The sequence below is a fragment of the Oreochromis niloticus genome, linkage group LG15 (genome assembly GCF_001858045.2).
Source record: "Oreochromis niloticus isolate F11D_XX linkage group LG15, O_niloticus_UMD_NMBU, whole genome shotgun sequence".
Classification (NCBI taxonomy): domain Eukaryota; kingdom Metazoa; phylum Chordata; class Actinopteri; order Cichliformes; family Cichlidae; genus Oreochromis; species Oreochromis niloticus.
The window spans coordinates 30,159,085-30,178,400 of NC_031980.2; the positions used below are offsets into that span (position 1 = coordinate 30,159,085).

At 39.6% G+C, this 19,316-nt stretch overlaps 1 protein-coding gene across 1 annotated transcript; it reads left to right on the forward strand.

The window, feature by feature from the left end:
* The first annotated feature begins 595 nt into the window (after positions 1-595).
* On the forward strand, positions 596-14,054 carry ufl1 (UFM1-specific ligase 1). Its single transcript, XM_005457910.3, has 19 exons — positions 596-839; positions 1,028-1,173; positions 1,285-1,313; positions 1,427-1,524; positions 3,084-3,198; positions 3,376-3,506; positions 5,282-5,340; positions 5,587-5,733; positions 7,529-7,704; positions 7,804-7,983; positions 8,074-8,200; positions 10,055-10,177; positions 10,407-10,527; positions 10,613-10,779; positions 12,212-12,342; positions 12,450-12,530; positions 12,678-12,763; positions 12,848-13,028; positions 13,416-14,054. Exons 1-19 carry the CDS (start codon positions 763-765, stop codon positions 13,605-13,607), a joined length of 2,367 nt encoding a protein of 788 aa, XP_005457967.1. The 5' UTR covers positions 596-762; the 3' UTR covers positions 13,608-14,054.
* The last annotated feature ends 5,262 nt before the right edge of the window (positions 14,055-19,316 follow it).

The following is a 19,316-nucleotide window of genomic DNA, read 5'->3' on the forward strand; positions in this document are numbered from 1 at the left end:
ATTGTTTGTACAGAGAACTATGTTGTAACTGATATACATATGTGCTGAGAATGCGACGCTGTTGGGTGGGTTGGGGTTTTCGGGGTGGGAGGGGTGACTACAGTGATTGCTCTATACATGTTGATGTATTACAACTTAAAACTCTAATACAACCTTCTGTGCGAGGTAGTTCTAGACTATGCGAGAGGTCCCGATAGGGCCAGTGCAGAGAACCCGTGATTTCTGGGAGATTCCCAGGATCTGTAAAAATGTCACAAATATCTTTAAACGTTTATACGCACAGGAAGCCCTATGTGGGAGTAAGCTGAAAGTGAAAAATAAAAAATGTCTGTTAAACGATCACGGGTTTTTTTTGTTGCTGTTGTTGTTGTTATTTTGAAGTATATCTTTTATAAAATGCTTGTATGAGTCCTTGTGTGTTCAAATCTATTTGTATTTGTGTGTGAATTGGGGAAAAAACACTTGGGAGTTTGGGAATTTGTCAGTATAATTAGACACAAATTATTGTACACATTTCTAAATCTTAGTTTGAATCATATCGACGGTTTTCTCTCCACATAAAGCAGAGGCTCTGCTTGTTTTTGCTCTACGTGACTTGTGGGCGAAAAGTCGGAGGAGAAGCTTTGTCCCTTCTGGCTCGCTGTAGCGCGTTATTGTATGTTGACGTGTGGCTAAGGTGTTCCGCTAGCTAACAAACAGCTAGCAGAACACTGAAAGTAGCTGTTTAACAGGCTGGTTTTGCGAACTCAAAAACTCACAGTAATGGCGGATGACTGGGAAGAGATTCGTCGGCTTGCCGCAGACTTCCAGAGAGCGCAGTTTGCTGACACAGTGCAAAGGTAAACGCAACTGAACGGGTGATAGCATCAAAGCTAATGCCAGCTGTCATTAAAGTTGATTTAAAAGTAACTCTATTAGGTGAAGATTGTGGCTTCTCTTGTAACAACTGTTGTTGTTATTAAAACAAACACAATAATAAATGTATACTACACTGTCCTTTACGCCACTTGTGTAAACTTTTCCGCAGGCTGTCGGAAAGAAATTGCATTGAAATAATTGCAAAACTAGTCCAAGACAAGAAGCTGGATGTGGTGCACACACTGGATGGTAAAGAGTACGTCACCCCAGCTCAGATCAGCAGGGAGATCCGAGATGAACTCTACGTGCACGGAGGTGTGATACAGAAGTTTAGGAAATGAGATGCAGCATTGTCACATTGTCTCTGTGACATTTTCAGAATTGTAGATTGTGACAGAAACTAAGTGCTGTCATTCTGTATTACAGGGAGAATCAACATTGTGGACCTCCAGCAGGTGTGTGTTAACACTGTGTTTCCTCCTGCGTCCTCTAGTTGAGATATACAGTTTGTTCATTCAAATTTGGGTCAGATGTCTTATGAATGTTTTCATGATGTTGTTCCTTTCAGATTATCAATGTGGACTGGGTCCATGTTGAAAACAGAGCAAATGAAATTGCAAAATCTGATAAAGGGGTTCAGCTTGTACTGGGACAGCTGATTGATGAGTGAGTATTAGGTCTATACTGTATAAAAATGACTACCATAAAGTCACACTATGGACAGCACTATAATGGGTTTTGTGAGCCAATTTATGTATTTGGATGAAAGAGCAGAATACTAAGTTATCAGCCAACACTTTAGACTCTATGGGCTCATTTCACACATGCCCAGTGTTTCTCGATATATGCTACAAGATATTTAGGTCTATAGGACCAAGAGAAAAAGCTATAACACTAAAGTTAGCTAATTATAATAGTTAAGCTCAATATCATTAGCCTATTGTGGCTCAAGAGTTGGGAGTTCGCCTTGTAATCGGAAGGTTGCCGGTTCAAGCCCCGGCTCGGACAGTCTCGGTCGTTGTGTCCTTGGGCAAGACACTTCACCCGTTGCCTACTGGTGGTGGTCAGAGGGCCCGGTGGCGCCAGTGTCCGGCAGCCTCGCCTCTGTCAGTGCGCCCCAGGGTGGCTGTGGCTACAACGTAGCTTGCCATCACCAGTGTGTGTGAATGTGTGCGTGAATGGGTGAATGACTGGATATGTAAAGCGCTTTGGGGTCCTTAGGGACCAGAAAAGCGCTATATAAATACAGGCCATTTACCATTTACCATTTATTGCACTTGTTAACTCTTTTTACAAAACTGAAGTTTTTGAGGTAAAATGAATGATAATTGTAAAGGCCAACAATGCAGCTACAGACATAAACAATGCAAACTTTATTTTGATAAACTTTAGACTTTTGTCATTTCATTGTAGGATGATCTTGATTTAGAGAGCTTTAGTGAGCTTTAGAGAGCCAGTTTTACTATAACAAAGTAATGTTCATAATTTGACTGTGGGTTTAACTTAGGCTGTTGCTGAAGGTTCAAAACACATCAGCAGGGTATGGCACGGAAAACAAACGTATAATTAATATTGACACAATCTGTGTCACTCGTCTATTATGTTGATCGTTTTCATGATTGCCCAGATGGTGCTTCGCTGTGAATTGTGGGATGGCATTATGTCCTTTCCTTTCGTAAAGAATGCTCCAGTTTGTCTTCGACTGAAGGAGGCAATAAAGGAAGCTTTGTTAACTGTTATTGGGCTGTCTGCAAATAAGTTGATGCTGACCTGTTTACTTGTGCACATCAGTTTTGTGCTAGCTTAAGGTTCACAATTAATTTGATTAAGAACCAAAAGACTTTAAAAAAATTTATAATTAGGATTCATTTGTATCCCTGTAGGAACATAGGGCACATAAATAATGAAATATTGCCTGTCACCAAATTTCATTCTTAGTTCATTTCTACATAAAAGCAAATCAATCAGATTTGATGGGAAACTACTTATATGACTTCAAAGAGGGGAACATTTTTATCTTATTAAATTTTATATTATATTCAAAGTCTTATTCAATATTCAATAAATTAAATGTATTTTTTTCACATTAAAGGTTTAGTTAAGTCTCATTTCTGCACAGAAGTATTTAAAAAGCCCTTAAAGTATAGTATAGAAGGGTCAAGTCTGAACAGGTTAACTGAGAGTGAGGTGCTGTGATTATACTGCTCATGTTTTGTCGTCTGCAGCACATACCTGGACCATTTGGCCGAGGAGGTGAATGACAAACTGCAGGAGGCTGGTATGATCAGTATTGCAGAGCTGTGTAAAAGCTATGACCTCCCAGGAGATTTCTTAACTGAGGTGAGCCAGTTTTTACGTGCCTTTTAATCCAATAAGAAATCTGGTCATTAAATTAAGCAATGTGTTGTGCCGTCTGTGTTTTTAAATGGTTTAGTCTTCTTTGTGGTCTCAGCTTGTTTTGACACGTTGTTTCTTTGTTAGTAAAAAAAACATGTGGGTTTCTCATCCATATTTTAGGAGTTGTCGAAGCGTCTTGGAAAGATTATCCAAGGAGAAATGGACCAGTACAACAGAGGTGTCATATTTACCCCGGCTTTTGTTGCTCGCCACAAAGCTAGAATACAAGGGCTCTTCAGTGCAGTCACAAGGTAAATGTTGCAAAAAGGCTAAATATTTATTATGGCTTGTTTTTTGTTTTTCTTCTGCAGATGTACAGATTTTGATATGTCTATACCTGTCTAAACTTTTCTTGTGTGTACCGAAAAGCAAGTAAGAGTTAAAAGATTGAACTAAATGAAACAAGGTTATTAAAGAAACTATAGAAACAGTTCTTTGATGCTAAGCAAGGTTAAGCTGTTTGTGTGGGATAGCTCAAGATGCTATGAAGGATTTCTGTCTGCAGGACATTATTTTGAGCTGACTTTGTGTTGCAGCATCCCAGCAGGTTGACAGATGGTAGCTAAAATGTTTTGCACGTTCTGTCATATTGAGTTTTTTACATTATGGTTCCCCTATGTATACTTAGTGAAGCTGTGACACCAAAAAATGCAGTGAGTGGGTAGCTGCTTTAAAGATCATTTCAGTGTTGGTGACAGTGAGTGAATTCATAGTAATGTTCAGCTTGTTGTTAAAGTAAGACTTTACATGAATAGTATTAAGAAAATGGTGTCTGTTTCTCTTTCACTGCTTGGTTCTTAAAAGAAGCCCATCGGTTAAATTTAAAGATTAATGGGCAATCCAGAGAACAGGGTACCGAGGCAAAATATCCCATGAACATTTGAGAAGTTCATAAAATCAAATATACATACATTTAACCTAGTTAGAGACTCTCCACTGTGCAATAGCGCAAATATTTTATGCACACTATGATTATTTTTCTCATTGAAATTACTATGTAACCTATTGGTCACAAGCAGCATCTACAACAGTTAGGTCTCTAATGATGATATATAATCAGGCAGATATGCAACCCATAAGGCTGCACCAGTGCAATATAGCTGAGAAATTAAAACACGTGAAGTTTTCCTAATTTTACTACATTCGCTAATCTAAAGCTAATAAAGACTAAAGGCATGGTGCTGAATGTTGTCAGTGCATCCCCACAGGTTGGGCATCAGATAGAAAAGGGAGAGGAATTCTGGATTGAGTTGGATGAAGTGATAGAGAGTGTCCCCATAGACATGTAGGTGAAGGAAACAGGTGATGAGGTGTTGGGTACTTGTGCTGCTATGGAGAGAAAACAAGGACAGATAACAGCGGATTTTGTGAGAAGGATGAACATGTACTTTAAAAGAGCGAGGAACATAAAGTGAACACCTTGACTCTGTAATACCACATTGGCTTTAATAATCTCCATGACTTTCATGGAACTGTGAAATCCATCTGTGATTTAGTAAAAACACTTTCACAGTTCAGTGTTTTGTTCTCTGCTAAAGGTTTTTAGCATTTTTGGAAGCTAGTGTTTGCCACAGAGAGAGCCATAAAGCTAGCCTATATGGCTGTTTAAGGATATAAGTGCTACCATATAACTATATTCAATGTAAATTACAGCTACTGTCGCATCAAGGTGCTTTATATTGTAAAGTAAAGACCCTACGTTAATAGAGAGAAAATGCCATCAATTAGATCACCTGCTAAGCACCTGGCGTCAGTGGGAAAGAAAAACTCACATTTAACAGGAAGAAACCTCCACCAGAATAAGGCTCAGGGAGGGGCAGCTATATGCTGTGACCGGTTGGAGGTAAGGTGTAGGAGACGCGATAAAAGACATGCATAAGAGAAAGTCAAAGATTAATGATAACTGATCTTCACGTCTAACAGATGTGAAAAAATAACAAATGTTCTCACATGAGACCCCGCTGTCTTCAACAGCTGCATTCGTTGGCACTTTCTTATAATTCCTGCTGTTTTGCTTTTTCTATAGGCCAACACCTGTCAGCAGTATGATTGGAGCATTTGGATTTCAGGAACATCTTCTGTACTGTAAGGACTGGCTGCTACATCATTTAAGTTAACCTGTTTACCTCTTTGACTAGTACACACATGAAACATGTGTGTACTAGTCTTCATTTTTTTTCTTCTTTTTTTAAAAAACTTGTATGATATTTATTTTTGTTTTTAATCGTTTTCAACTTTGTCTAATGTTAAACATTAGACAAACAGTCTTCTATTGTCATTGTTTAATACTTTACAGCGTGTATTATGATATTGTATTTTTTTGTGGTTCAGCTGTCTTGGAGGAGTTGGTGAATATCGGGCGCCTGAAAGGAAGCGTGGTTGGGGGGCGGCAGGACAAGGCTGTGTATATCCCTGATATCTACACCAAAACACAAAACGCCTGGGTGGATTCTTTTCTCCAGCAAAATGGATATTTAGGTAGGTGTTGTTAAACTTAAAGTCAGTGGTCAAAAATACCCTAAGGCTTTTTCTAGTTAGCTAGCTGTCTCATTCAGAATGTTTGGGCTTTTTTGTCTTCTGATACACAAGAAGAAAAAAAAACGCATAATGAACTCTCTGAGGTGGCTGTTTTGCCATCTAATTTCAAAGTCCTGTCAGCCATACTTGGAGTAGAGGTATACCCACAAGACTAATTTAATCACTCATGAGAAGATGACTAGAAAAATGATTTTAAAAAAATTCCTAAAACCTCAAATCAATTCCAGTTTCGGTTTCAGTGTTACTGGCACCCATTCACAATAACAATGACCTCAAAGCCATTCTGCTGTAAGGTTTAGACTCTACAATGTTAGAGAGAAAACTCAAAGAATCAGGCGATCCCTGTGAGCAACCACTTGGTGATGGATTGGCAGGAGTGCCCTTTAACAGGTAGATCATGATGGTTGGGGATTGAGGGGAAAGACAGTATTTCCTATGTTTGTTAAAAATGACAAGAGATTCAGTGTAAGACAGTGAATTTTTGAGGCTCTTTGACAGCAGGGCTGAAATATTTGAAACTCTTTCAGTTTAAAAATTTTAGGGAGTTGTTGGTCATTTGGTCATTGCACAGTTATTACCCTAAAAACAGTGAGATGTGGGTTTTTTGTTTTGTTTTTTTTCTTTATTACTGTTGTTTGTTTCTCCTACTTCCTACTTTGGGGACTTGAGATAAGCAGTTATGCTGAGCTGTGACTGTCTCAAAAAATATTTTCTTTTATCTTGGGCACAGAAGTTATTATCTTGTGTGTACTAGATGAAAAATGACAATGATAAAAACCCAATTTTTCCTCCGAGGCAAGAGCCATTATAGAGGCAGGTGATCAATGTGTTTGTCTGTTCTATCATTTTGTAAGCAAGGTTACATTTCTAAAAAAACAAGAAGGAAAAAAAAAACAGTGAATTTCAAAGAACTCAGTGCCTCAGTGGACCATGGGTAAAGGAAGACGCAGTCGTGTTTTGGTGCAGATCTACATCGTGCAAAACTGTGAAATAGGACACTGAGGTTCCCATTTGTGCCCTCAGTAATCATTAAAAGGTAGTAACATTTGCGTTTTAGCGACACCTGGAACTTTGCAGCAGTGGCATGCAAGAACTGCTACAGAAAGGTGAGCAGAGCTGCTACCCTCACATGGCAAAGGGGGTTATTAAAATGTTAACTGAGAATAAACACTGGTGAACATGTAGAGGGTTGGTGTGGTAACTGCTAAAGGGAACAGTAAAAAATTACTTTCCCATGTCAGAGTGTTACTGAAATGGGACTGTGGTATGGATTACCATTCCTGCTGCATTCATGTGTATGTTGCGTTTTACTGTAGTTTTGGGGTTCAGCTGATTTCAGTTACTTTACATCAGTCACATGCTGTGAGTTTTGTAGAAACCTAAGAAGAAGAGATTACATCAACCATAGAAAAATCATCTTTATGAACATTTCAGCTCATCAACAAACCAGTGGGATAAATGTAGCAGAATAAAATCTTAATAAAACCATTTTTTTAATAGTTATGTAGATTAGCAATATAATATATATCTATCATAAAATGTTTGTACTTCAGGAAACTGTCCCCTGTGTCTACTACTACTGTAAATGTTTACAAGCCCACTGTTGTGGCTGTGGTCCTTATGGTGCATTTACTGCTGCAGACTCTTTTTGAAAGTTGGACTTAATGTCATGACTGCTCAGGGTTATTAAATAAACTGCTATACTATATGAACTGATGACATCGTTGTCCCGCAGAGTTTGATGCGTTGGTTAGACTGGGGATCCCCGACCCGTCCAGCTACATAAAGAAGCGCTTCAAGTCTAACAAGCTGCTGTTCCTCAGAGCGGCCTGTGTGGGCCAAGCTCTGGTCGACCAGGTGGAGGCCTCCGTGGAGGAAGCTGTCAACTCCGCCACTTGGACTGACCTCCAGGTCAGCTCTTTAACCTTAAAATTGATCATATTAGAGGAGTCGCATCGTATTTTTTTGGAGATTTCTGTTTCTTATCCTCTCCCGTCTGGGCTGCTTTAGCCAGTTCTGCCCAGCTGCCTGTCGACTGAGGACATTGGGATACTGATTAACCAAGCTATGAGAAACACTAACATCCAATCGTCTGCCAGAATCTTGGGGGGCACCGTGGTTGTCAGTGAGAAGTTCATCAGCAACTGCCTCTCTTTATTTGATGAGGCCATGCAGCAGAAAGCTCAGAAGGTAGAGATTCCTTTGACACCCGGCTTTACATGTATACGTATATGTATATGCTCTGTCCAAAGGTGGAACTACATTTTGTGTGCTTTTCAGGAAGTTAAGAGCAATCCAGTGTTTTTGATAACTGAAGAGGATCTGAAGCAAGCATCTATCCTGACTGAGAGCACCGCGCCCTCTAAGAAGGAGAAGAGAGAGGCGGAGCGCAGGAAGAAGGCGGCAGGTTTGTGAAACCTATCTCACACACTCCCACTCTTTTTATTTTATTATTTTTATTCATGTAGTTTTTAGTCTCTTTGGCATTTTGTGGGGGAGACTGACAATGGTGAGGAATCCCTGGATTTTATTTTGGTTCTTAGTGTCCAACATGTGTCCTCAAAGCTCTCTAAGGTAATGATGTATGAGTGAGTCTAATGATTGATGTCTTACATGAAACCATTATTTTTCTCTTTTAATTTGCAGAAAAATGTTTCAGTTTCTGTTTGCAAAAAGCTAAAAGTGGGTAAAAGAAATAGAATGAGAGGAATATCTGTTCATTTATCTTTTGATCAAGTAAAGACTTTTTTCACTTTGCCTTTGCAACAATTAGAGTGGCCCAAAGCTCAGGGACGTGGGTGTTAGGCCATTTTTATGCTTGCCATGTCACCAGTGTTGTGTGACGATTTTAACTTCACATCCTGTGTCGCGAGGCCCAATGTTTGTGGCCTGTCGGCCAGTCATGCACCTCTTGATTTTTCTAACTTGTCATGTTGTGGCATGGCTGTTGCAGCTGGGTTGAAGACACAAGTGTACGATCGTATTGGTTTTTGTTGCAATTTTGATGACTTCCTGTTTTGACGACCTCTCCTCCTTATCAGCATGTATGATGCAATCTTGTCCTGAGTGGGGACACCTATTGTTTAGGACAATACTGCAGTGGCTTCTTGTGTAATGACGGTGCAGCAAAGAGCAAAGCGACTCCTTTATTTATGTAAAGCAGTCAGAGTTGCTTCCAGAACCCAGAATGATGAGACAAGACAGAGCAAGTTCATTAAGGTGCCCGTAGTGATATGTCTGTTGTTTAACTTTAAATCAACAAGAAAACTCACCAACATTCATTTTTTTCTTTTTTCTTTTTTTTACAATCTTGGACTTAAACAATCATCAAATACCATCAGATTGTTTTTTGGTGTGGACCCAGATCTCATTGAGATGCTTTGCCATGACCTTAAACGGGCCCTCATGCTCAAAACTCCTTCAGTGGAACTGAATTGAAACAATTCTGCAAAGAAGAGTGGGCCAAATTTCCTCCATAGCGATGCGAAAGACTCATTGCCAGTTATTGCAAACACTCGATTGCAGATCTTGATGCCAAGGATGGTACAACCAGTTATCAGTCATCAGCAGTTAGTTTTTCACACAGGGACAAGCAGGTGTGGATAGTTTCTTTCCCGTAATGAATGACATCATCAGTAAAAACCTGTATTTTCCTTTTACGCAGGTTTTGTCTAATATTAACTTTTGTTTGTTCATCTGAAATTCTGAAATCTAAAATGTTTCGTATATGTTTTTTGTTTTGTTTTTTTACTTGAAAGATTTGCCTCACAGTTAACTGTCATTCTTATAGAAACACTTGGAAACTATTTTCTCAGCTGGAGATTCTCCTGATGTTTGATTTTGTGGTGCAGTTGTCCCTCTTGGAACATCCTCACCAAGTAAACATGTGTCCTAGTGAAATGGGGGTGTGGCAGATTGCAGACTGTAGGTAGTGAGCAGGATCATTTCTGCATGCATATTAATGAATGAGGCCCAATGTGTGTGTTTTGTTGTCCAACACAGCCTTATGCAAATGTTGCTTGTGCTATTTTTACACCAGCTCTGTGATCTTTGAAGGAGATGACATCACTGCCTGCCAACATCTACCCTAAAATGACCTGTGGGACAAAGACGGGAAAAATAATAAAAGACTGGTTATCTTGAAGTAATTCTAGAGCAGTGAAAATAAAGACGTCTGCAATGTGGCAAGTCAGTGTTTGCTGGCTTTAGGAAGTTGAGTTTTCTCAGACTGACTGGGATCTGTTAACTGTTTGTCTTCCAGAGGGCAGTGGCAGTGTGAAAGCAGGTGGTGGAGGCAATGCCAGAGAGATCCGGATTCGTAAAACCAAGAAGAAAGGGAGGAAAGATGAAGACAGTGATGAGGAAACTGGACCTTCTCAACAAAGTATGTCAGCAGTCACAAAGACATTTTATGTTCTCGGGGAAATACGGTCTCCATCTGCACATTAAGCCTGTTCACTGAGGCTTTTTACTGTAATAAGAGCTTAATGGCTGCTTTACGAGGAATCTCTCTCCTGGGTCGTTAAGCTTTTTTTTAATTTTTCTACATGGAAGACAAAGGTAACTGTAGGATCCCAGGGAGACTAATTAGCTTGTGTTTTACCTTTGCCAAGATCGCAGCAGACAGACTGAAACCCCCTTTATGGCCCAGGAGGCGATCGTAGCCGTTTTAGAGGAGCGAGTGAGTGACTGCCCTGAAGAAATCCTGTCTGAGTTGGCAGAGCAGTTAGTCAGGTAACAGACAGATCTCTTTCTGAAGATCCCTTTTCTCAGAGCTGCCAACAATCCCTTCATTCACCTTCTGTTAATGTCCCTGCAGGCCTCTGACTAAAGCCTACCAGGAGGTGCTGCGGACAGTGTTCATGTCCTCCACCAGCTCTCCATCAGGGGCCAACAAGAAGAAGAGCATGAAAGATCTGCAGGAAGAGATCACCAACCTGTACAACAACATCCGACTATTTGAAAAAGGCACCAAGTTCTTCTCGGGTAAGTCATGTTCCATGTAGCTGTATTGGAAATCAGAAGCAGGGCCATCTTCATCTCTCGCATCCTGACAGGAGATGAGAGAGGAGGCGGGGTTCACAGGGTTAAAATTTTACCCTTACATTTTGGCAGATCACTGTATTTGTAATAGATCTGTTACACTGGATTAACTGATCATGTCAGGGTTCATGTTCTGATATTTGTTCTTCTGTATGAATCAAATGTTTACCTGTGAAAGACGAGTCATACTTGGGAAAGCTAGCATCCGTTGCTTTATTTTCGTATATGTCGAGGTAAACGAGCATTAGGCTTCAGAGTGTACTAAATGCTCAGAGAGTTTTTGTACTCTTGGCTCTATGATGCCAAAGAAAGTGATGATGTGAAAGTCTCAGGAGCACAGCTCTGACTATGAGCACAGAAGCTCCACCCACCTGGAGGGCAGTCATTCAGAAGAAGGAGCTCGTTTTTGCATCAACAGCTAAGCTGTCAAAAAGCTTTTAAGAGAAAAACTTTAATGGCTAAGTTACAAGACAAGCAATATCTTCTAGTTTCTCAAAGTCAGTTTATATAGTGTGTGGCTAAAAGCACCAGCCCTAAACCCACAACAGACCACATGTGGGCTGGTGGATGTTAAAGGTTAGAAGAGAAGTCAAAAGCGGCACCAAAGCCCAAAGTAAGATAATGAGGATTATTTTGAAAAAAAATATCTGGCATTGTAGTATTAAACCCTGTAACTAATACCAGATATTACCACCTCATTCATCACTCACACACACACACACACACACACACACACACACACACACACACACACACTGGGTTGAATTTCCACTTTTGGATTAAACAGTGACAAATGAACAAATGTTCTTTTTTTTTCTTTCTTTTTTTTAGCAAAGCTCTGACAAAAACCTCATAGGCTTGAAGTGAGACACAATATTGTGATATTAACAGATGAAAAACAAGAACAAACATCCAAAAACTAAGTGGCAGCCACAACATCGGGGTAAAACGTGATGACACACTCATCTGTTACTTCAAAATAAAGCCAATACATTTAAGTATGTAAGGGAACTTCAATCTAAAACTGTCCAAATCTCCAGGATTTCTAGAGGAACATAAAAGACATGAAACAGGTTTTGTGTATTGACCTTGCTTTACACCCAGCACTCTTCGTATTAGGAAAACCTCCTTGTGATATGACAAGAGTAGTGAGTTATTTATTGAGAATTGTGCACCTAAATGCAAAGAAAATAGAAGCAGCTGAACAACTGCTAAAGTTGGAGCTCTCCGACATAATTCACTGGAGAGATTAGGCTATAAAACGTGTGTATCATGGTGAAAATGTCTGTAAAAAACGGTGAGGGCTGAGCAGAATCATCCAAAATTTCAAAGGCTTTACATGTAATATTTGTTTGTTTGTTTTTTATACATGCAGATGATACCCAGGCCCACATCGCTAAGCACATCCTGAAGACCGTGTGCACTGATGTCAGTAACATCCTGGTTAACTTCCTGGCTGCTGACCTGATGATGTCCGTGGAGAATCCCAGCACTATCACCAACGAGGTCTGTGTCTGTCGCTCCTCTCGGCAACCTGAAACTCAAACTGTGTTATGATTATCTGTGGAGTTGAATTCAACGGTTCACACTGAATATGCAATTTGGTACTGCAGGTCAGACTGAAGATTTTAGGCAAACTGTCAGAGGAGACCAAAGGCCCTCTTTTGAAGCTGCACAACTCCCTGAACGGCAAAGTAAGTAGTATGCCTGTCTAAAATTGTGTTGCACTATGGGTGACTGCAAAATGACAGCTAACACCTTGAAATTTAAAAATTGCTAATCTGGGGAAAGGTTGAGGGATAAAATTTTAAGTAAGGTGGATTTGCTTTCTGTGTTTACAGTCCATTGAAGACTTTGTGACTAACTTGGAGACCTGTGCTGAGGTTTGTGGATTCATGCTAAAGAAAGGAGACAAGAAAAAAGAGAGGTAGTGGAAGCACATTAAAGCCAGAAAACTCTTCACCCTGATCCACTTCTGGAGTTTAGAAGTGTGTGAATGCGTGTCTTGCAGACAAGCCCTGTTCCTGCACCGCCAAGCCCTGACTGAGCAGCTGAAGGACACCGAGGATCCCGCTCTGGTCCTCCACCTGACCAGCGTGCTGCTGTTTCAGGCCAGCACGCACTGTATGCTGCACGCCCCGGGCCGCTGTGTGCCTCAGATCATCAGCACACTCACGGGAAGAATATCTGCGGTATGTACAGCTGATTGAACGTGATTTGAATGGGAAGGAAAAGTGTCACAATCCATCAATTTTAAAAAATGATAAAGTGGATCATCAGATATACCAGTCTGCTCACTCCTCCATCAAGTCTGTGTAGGGGAAACACAGCAGTCCAGTTTTATTATGTTACACAGCCATGCTTCCTGGAGTTGACATGATTCTCATTGGATATAGAAACAGGTGCATAATCCATTAACACTGTAAATGTTTAGCTTCACGATGCCCGTCGTGTGATTGTGCTGTCTGAAAGCTTCATCTCAGGATCGCTTGAAATAGTGTTGAGGCGCAGCAGCTGTCGGTGGTCTCCATCTGCTGCGAGGAGAGTGAAGCAGCTGAAATGTGTGCATTTTGTTGCAGGAGCAGCAGCAGCTGCTGTCTACCTACCAGAGCCTGGTGGTGAAGCAGCTGGTGAGCCAGAGCAAGAAGCAGGAAGATGACGAGGAGCAGGAAGAGGAGGCGAGGAGCGCACGTGCTCAGATCCAGACCCTTACACCGCAGGTGAAGGACCTGGTGCTGTCTCAGAGGAAGACGTCTGTTAATGAGGACTGACTGAACAGTCGAATAAAGAGAGGAAGGAATGTCACAGTGTTAAAGACCTGTGCTGCTTCTAGATCAGCTGGTGGTCCTGTATTTTTCTATGATTTCTCTATGTGGGTATCATTTTAAATTATTAAAGGAAATCACTGTGTATGATGAATTTAACACAATTGTCCTCAGTGAGGTTCTGATTAACTTGCGTATTAAATGCTCTCCTCCTCCTCAAGTGAGTTGCTTCTTCTGTGACCAGCACAAATGCAGAACATTCAGCTTCACTTTATTACTGACCTTTTTTAACATCAGATAATATAGTGGTGTAAATGAACTAAATGCTTGTACTCATGTACTGCAAATTCCTGGTTCTCATTCTTCATGCTTGATAAATGTAACATAACTGAGCTTTGAACTGCTTAAATTACATGTGGGCATAACTGGCCAATGAATACAGTACCACATCTGCATGATGAGTCTGAGAGTGATGCATTAGGTGTGTTGTTTGTCTCCGTCTTATGACTATTATGTGAACTTACACTAAAGTGCATGATACTGCATTTCAACACTTGGGGGCACCAACAGCAAACAGTCGTTTGAGTGATATTGATGCAGTTATAAAAGAAACGAAGAGCACTGCAGGAACCAAACTGAGTACACTACACACAAGGATGCCACAGCCTCTAGCCCAGTGGTTTCAAGCTTAACCCCAGGATTTTAAATCTGCTTGCTGGTATTTGCTTCTTATATTCCACTTCATCTCAGAGGTGTTAAGGTCAGAGCTCTCTGCAGGCCAAACACATAAAGCCGTTTCCTGGAGCTCCCTTTGTACTTGAGGTTGAACAAATCTGCTCTTTTTTTTTTTTCAGTGTGTAAAAAAATTCTGCATATACATGTTTTTTTTCCCCTTCATCCCACCTTGAGGTGACTGGTGGTTTGATTTGGCACCATTGAAATAAAATTGAAGTGAAATTTATTAGAATCTTTACTAACCCAGACCATAAAAAACTGAACATATGTGTTCACACCACTCCACATTCTTTACCCAATTATCAAAAAAGCTTTCCTTAATTGTTAAGGCTATGTTGGCTATAAGACTATAAGGAGTTTATAGTTAGTCGCTTTTTGGTCACTGTACAACAGAGCATGCTTCATAAATCTGGTTCTAAATCAGAGTCTATACTGGATGGCATTGTACTTTGCCAGGGCTGACTTTTGTCACTAATTTGTGAATTTTTACATCATTATTAGTGTAGCCAGGCAAGAGGTTTCTGATTCAGTGATCTTGTGATCATGCATGCATCAAGGAGTGACTTTTGAGTCACACTGCAGCGGCTTGCACGCAGTTGCAAAGCAGAAGGGATTAAAATTAGTGCCTCCATGTCTAAGATTAAGGTGAGCTCTCTGCTCTCTTCTCTTTCCAATCACCACCAACTGGTTGTGGTGAACAGCTACACCTCCCTGAGCCTGATTCTGCCTGATTCTAGTTTTGTAGATCATTTTCAATCCAGCCAGAGATCCAAATCCCCTTCAGGATTACATCAAGAAAGGCATCTAGTGTCTGCCTGTCGTATATGATGCGCATTTCTTTTTCTTTTAATCTAGTAGTTTATGTAGAAAACGTTCCTAAAATATGTCCAACACTAGGAACTCTATTTAAAGACAATATGGAGGTTGGGATAATGCTTATCCTCATAAAGGTGAAGCTGTTGACTTTCTCATGTTTGCAACACCACAGAAAAAGTGGAAGCCTGGCATTTGACTGCACCATCTGTAGTTTGTGGAGGCAGACACACCGTTTTGCCAGAAGAAGAGTGCTGAGCAGGACATGGATGTGTGAGCTCATCATACACACAAGCACATGCTCCACATTGCCATGGAAACACATCTTCTGAGAAAGGCCAGATTCTTCCCTCTTTCTTCTTCAATGGAGGCCTCTGGGCTTGGCAAGGGAGAGATGTCAAGTGAGGAATTTCATTCTAAAATAAGAGAATCCCACGCTATCCAACCCCTTTCTAAGATAGCATAATAGGTGGATGGATTGTGTATTCATGCTTGATTAGCCAGTTAAATAGAAAAATAATCAGGTGTTTATGTTTCACTGTAGGGAAAGACAGCTTTTCAGTTTCATGCTTTCCTTACCATACTTTTAATGTAAACAAATGTCACTAAATGACCAAATAAACAATGAATGGATCCAATTAACAATTAGTGGCCGTATATAACTGTTAAAATTCAGTGACCACAGATACTAAGAAAAGGTGAGCTTCAATAAAGACTGATATGAGCCAAACAATTCAATTCAATATATAGCACAAAATCAAAACAACATTTTATATTGGAAGGTAAAGACAATATAATAATAGAGAGAAAACCCCAACCATCAGGCAAACACCTTTGAGCAAGGAGTCAGTGACAGTGGGAGGGAAAAACTCCCTTTTAACAGTTAGAAACAAGTTAGTTAGAAACAAGACAAAATACAAACTGTGGAAGAGAGCCAGAGATTAATAGTAAGAGTTGTGTATAAACTCATTGGGAGTGAAAAGAGGTTAATTCAATATAATTTCATTTTTTGTTTTGTTTTATCTATATACCACCAAATCACATTAACAATTGCCTCAAGACACTTCATAGCGAAGCCAAGTCAAGCCACTCCTGCAACCCTAGTTGGATAAGTGGTTGAGAATGTGAATGAATGGAAGTAGGGCTACAAACCAAGTGCAAGTTGGAGGTCTCCATTTGATCAAGCCAATAGAACCACATCATCTGCAAAAAGGTCTCAGACCTTCCTGGCTGCACCAAGAAATTCTATCCATAAACATTATGAACAGGGCTAGTGACAGATGACAGCCTTGCCAGACACCATCACCCATCTGGGACAAGTGTAACTAAGGCTAAGTTCACACTACAGGCAAAAGCGCATCAAATCCGACTTTTTTGACCCTGTGCGACCCATATCCGATCATGGTATGGCCGTTTGAACAGCACAAATCTGATATTTTCAAATCCGACCTAGGTCACTTTCATATGTGGTACTGAATCTGATACATATCTGATTTTTTAGAAAGAGACTGCTGTTTGAATGGTCATGTCGCATTAAATCTGTCTTTTACATCACTGACACAAGACAGACGCCAATTATCAGCGCATTAAGACCTGCAGTGTGAACGTCGCCTAAGTGTCAGGCTTCTCAAAAAAAAAAATCCTCCAATGCACCCTCAAATATCCTAGAATGTAGGGACCCTACATTCTAGGATATTTGAGGGTGCATTGGAGGATTTTTTTTTTTTTTTGGGGACGCATTAGCTGAGCCCAGCTGGGACCCATGTGCTGAGGCCTGTTTACAAGGCAGTTGAAGATATCAAAGTACTTCCATAGCCAACTCTACCTTTTTTATCAATGAGTTGTGGTAGAGTTATTGTTGCAGCTGTACTAGTCCCCATCTTCCACTTGTAGTTCTTGCTATGCTATTTGTAATTTTCATCAGTACATAATGCCAGTAGCTTGTAACACACTTCATTTCTGCAGGAATTTCTGCCTGAGTACATACTTGTACACAGTACACAAGAAAAACAAGTACTCTAGGTGTTTTCTGAATTTGATATAGAATAGTATTGTGGTATTGTTCTGGTGATATCCCTAAACCAGACTGTTGTTGTAATTTGGTGCTATATAAATAAGATTAAATTGAACTGAAACTGAACTGAATTAAAAAATGAGCTCATCTCTGGAGCCTTGCCCCAGTAACCCCAATCTTGGCAAGGTGTCACCATCAGTTGTTCTACTATACGGGTCATCCCAACTGCAGTTAATCTGGCCCATCAACCAGGACAATTTTGCATTGGGAGATCCTGTCATGGGCAAACACCTAAACAACATAACTTCTGGAATCAAAACCTTCCTCCACAATAAGACGGTGATTCATGGAGGTGATTCATATAAATGCAAAATTCAATATTTTTTAAAATAACATAATGCATCAATTTTAATCACATTTGGCCCCAGTGGGACTGCCTCAAATGGCAGCAGTTAGTCCCACACACAGTTTCACAGGGTAAATTGCTTGTAGCATCCATGTAATCCATGTTTATCTTGTCAATAAAATCAATGTTGTTGTTTACATAAAGCCCTAAAAGCCTCTCTCAAATACACCTTTGTACATCGTGTGCTGATGATTATAACACTAGGCAGCTCTGACAGTGCATAGCAACAACTGTTTGCTAAAGCAATGCACAAGCATTCCTAATATCTAACCGACCAATCTCAGTGAACATATTGATTCATGAGCTGACAAATCACTGCTTAAGCGGTTCAGGCTTTTATTTTTATAAACTTTAAGCTCTGCCCTTACAGGATGATTTGGATGCTGCATGACTGTCACCAAGGGCAACAAGACAAGGACTTGAGCCTTCCAACGCTGAATTTTTTATTTAAGGTGTCAGTGTTTCATAGAGGATATAGCATGCAAAGGATTCCCAGAAGATAATCCCAGGGCCTTTTCCCACTAGGGTTCATAGGACACTAGTGGGTGTGAGCAACAGCCGTTAGCAGCTTTACCTTATGTTAAAGTATTTACATTGACTGTGAGAAAGGAGCTTAGGTCACTTTCAAATTCACTTTCAAATTCAAACAATAGTCTTTATGTAATCACACAAAATTAAGAAATCCAACATTTCAACTATTAATAAACTTGTGATTGTTTAAAAAAAAAATCATAGTCTGTATATAAAAAATGAACATCAGTCAGTCCAGCTGTTTTTGGACCACATTTTAATGCCTCAGTATATGCACTTTGACCCCTGAAATGAGAGTATCGTAAGAGCTAACGCCTGCAAATTTGATTAGCAAGTTGCTAACACAGTTTTAGGAAAAAAAGAAAAAGAAACAAAAGAAAGAATGAAATGTGTAAAAAATAACTATTAATGTACAACAACCTGGCAGCTGTGCCACCAGACAAATGCTGTAAAATAATAGAATACATCACATAAAAATACAGAATTTCTCCATAATTAAAATATAGTTTTCTAACTTTAATCCATCTGAGATTTCATACATTTTTGCAGATTCTTTATGCTAAATGAAAAGTTAGGTAGCACAAGTACATGTGTAAAAACAATTAAATAGCTCAGACAAGGCTGTAATGTGAATGATCAGATTTTTAGTTGGGTTTTATTATACAACTTGATTTGGAAATTTTTTTCTATATTTAATATAATTTAAAACCAGCTATTTATGAAAGTCAAAATCTTGTTGTACAACTAGTAACAAGGTTTATAATTACACAAAATCCAAATTTTTGATTATAGTAATTCTAATATGGGGTTTTACATGTAATTTTTAAAAAAAAAAAAAAATCTTGTATTGTACTGTTGAAATGCATCTCCAAATATGTTATATGTCGAGAAAACATAACAGTTTCAGAATGTTCATGCATCTGCATTGTTTATCCTATAAATGGTCCATTTTCCTTCCCTAAATTTTTCATTGCATTGCATATTTGTCAAATTATATTCAATTTCTGCCAATTTGAGCTATTTTCTTCAGAAAAAAATGTTTTCCTGATATATATGCATATCATGTATAGATGCCATAGAGATGCTTTTTAATGCTGTTTCAATGAACGTGCGAGTCCCTGAGGACTTACTGTGCCTCAAGTGTATTTTAGAGGAACTGCAGCTTTATTCTTTATAGTCCTTGAAGTTGCCAGTTGGAAATAAGCAGAAGAACTCT

What these genes read in the sequence shown, in the direction of transcription:
- ufl1 (XM_005457910.3), top strand. Translation starts at nt 763, where the DNA reads ATGGCGGATGACTGGGAAGAGATTCGTCGGCTTGCCGCAGACTTCCAG. An exon ending in CCACTTGGACTGACCTCCAG is followed by an intron (nt 7,705 to 7,803) that starts GTCAGCTCTTTA and finishes GGGCTGCTTTAG; the next exon opens with CCAGTTCTGCCCAGCTGCCT. An exon ending in ACAACTCCCTGAACGGCAAA is followed by an intron (nt 12,531 to 12,677) that starts GTAAGTAGTATG and finishes CTGTGTTTACAG; the next exon opens with TCCATTGAAGACTTTGTGAC.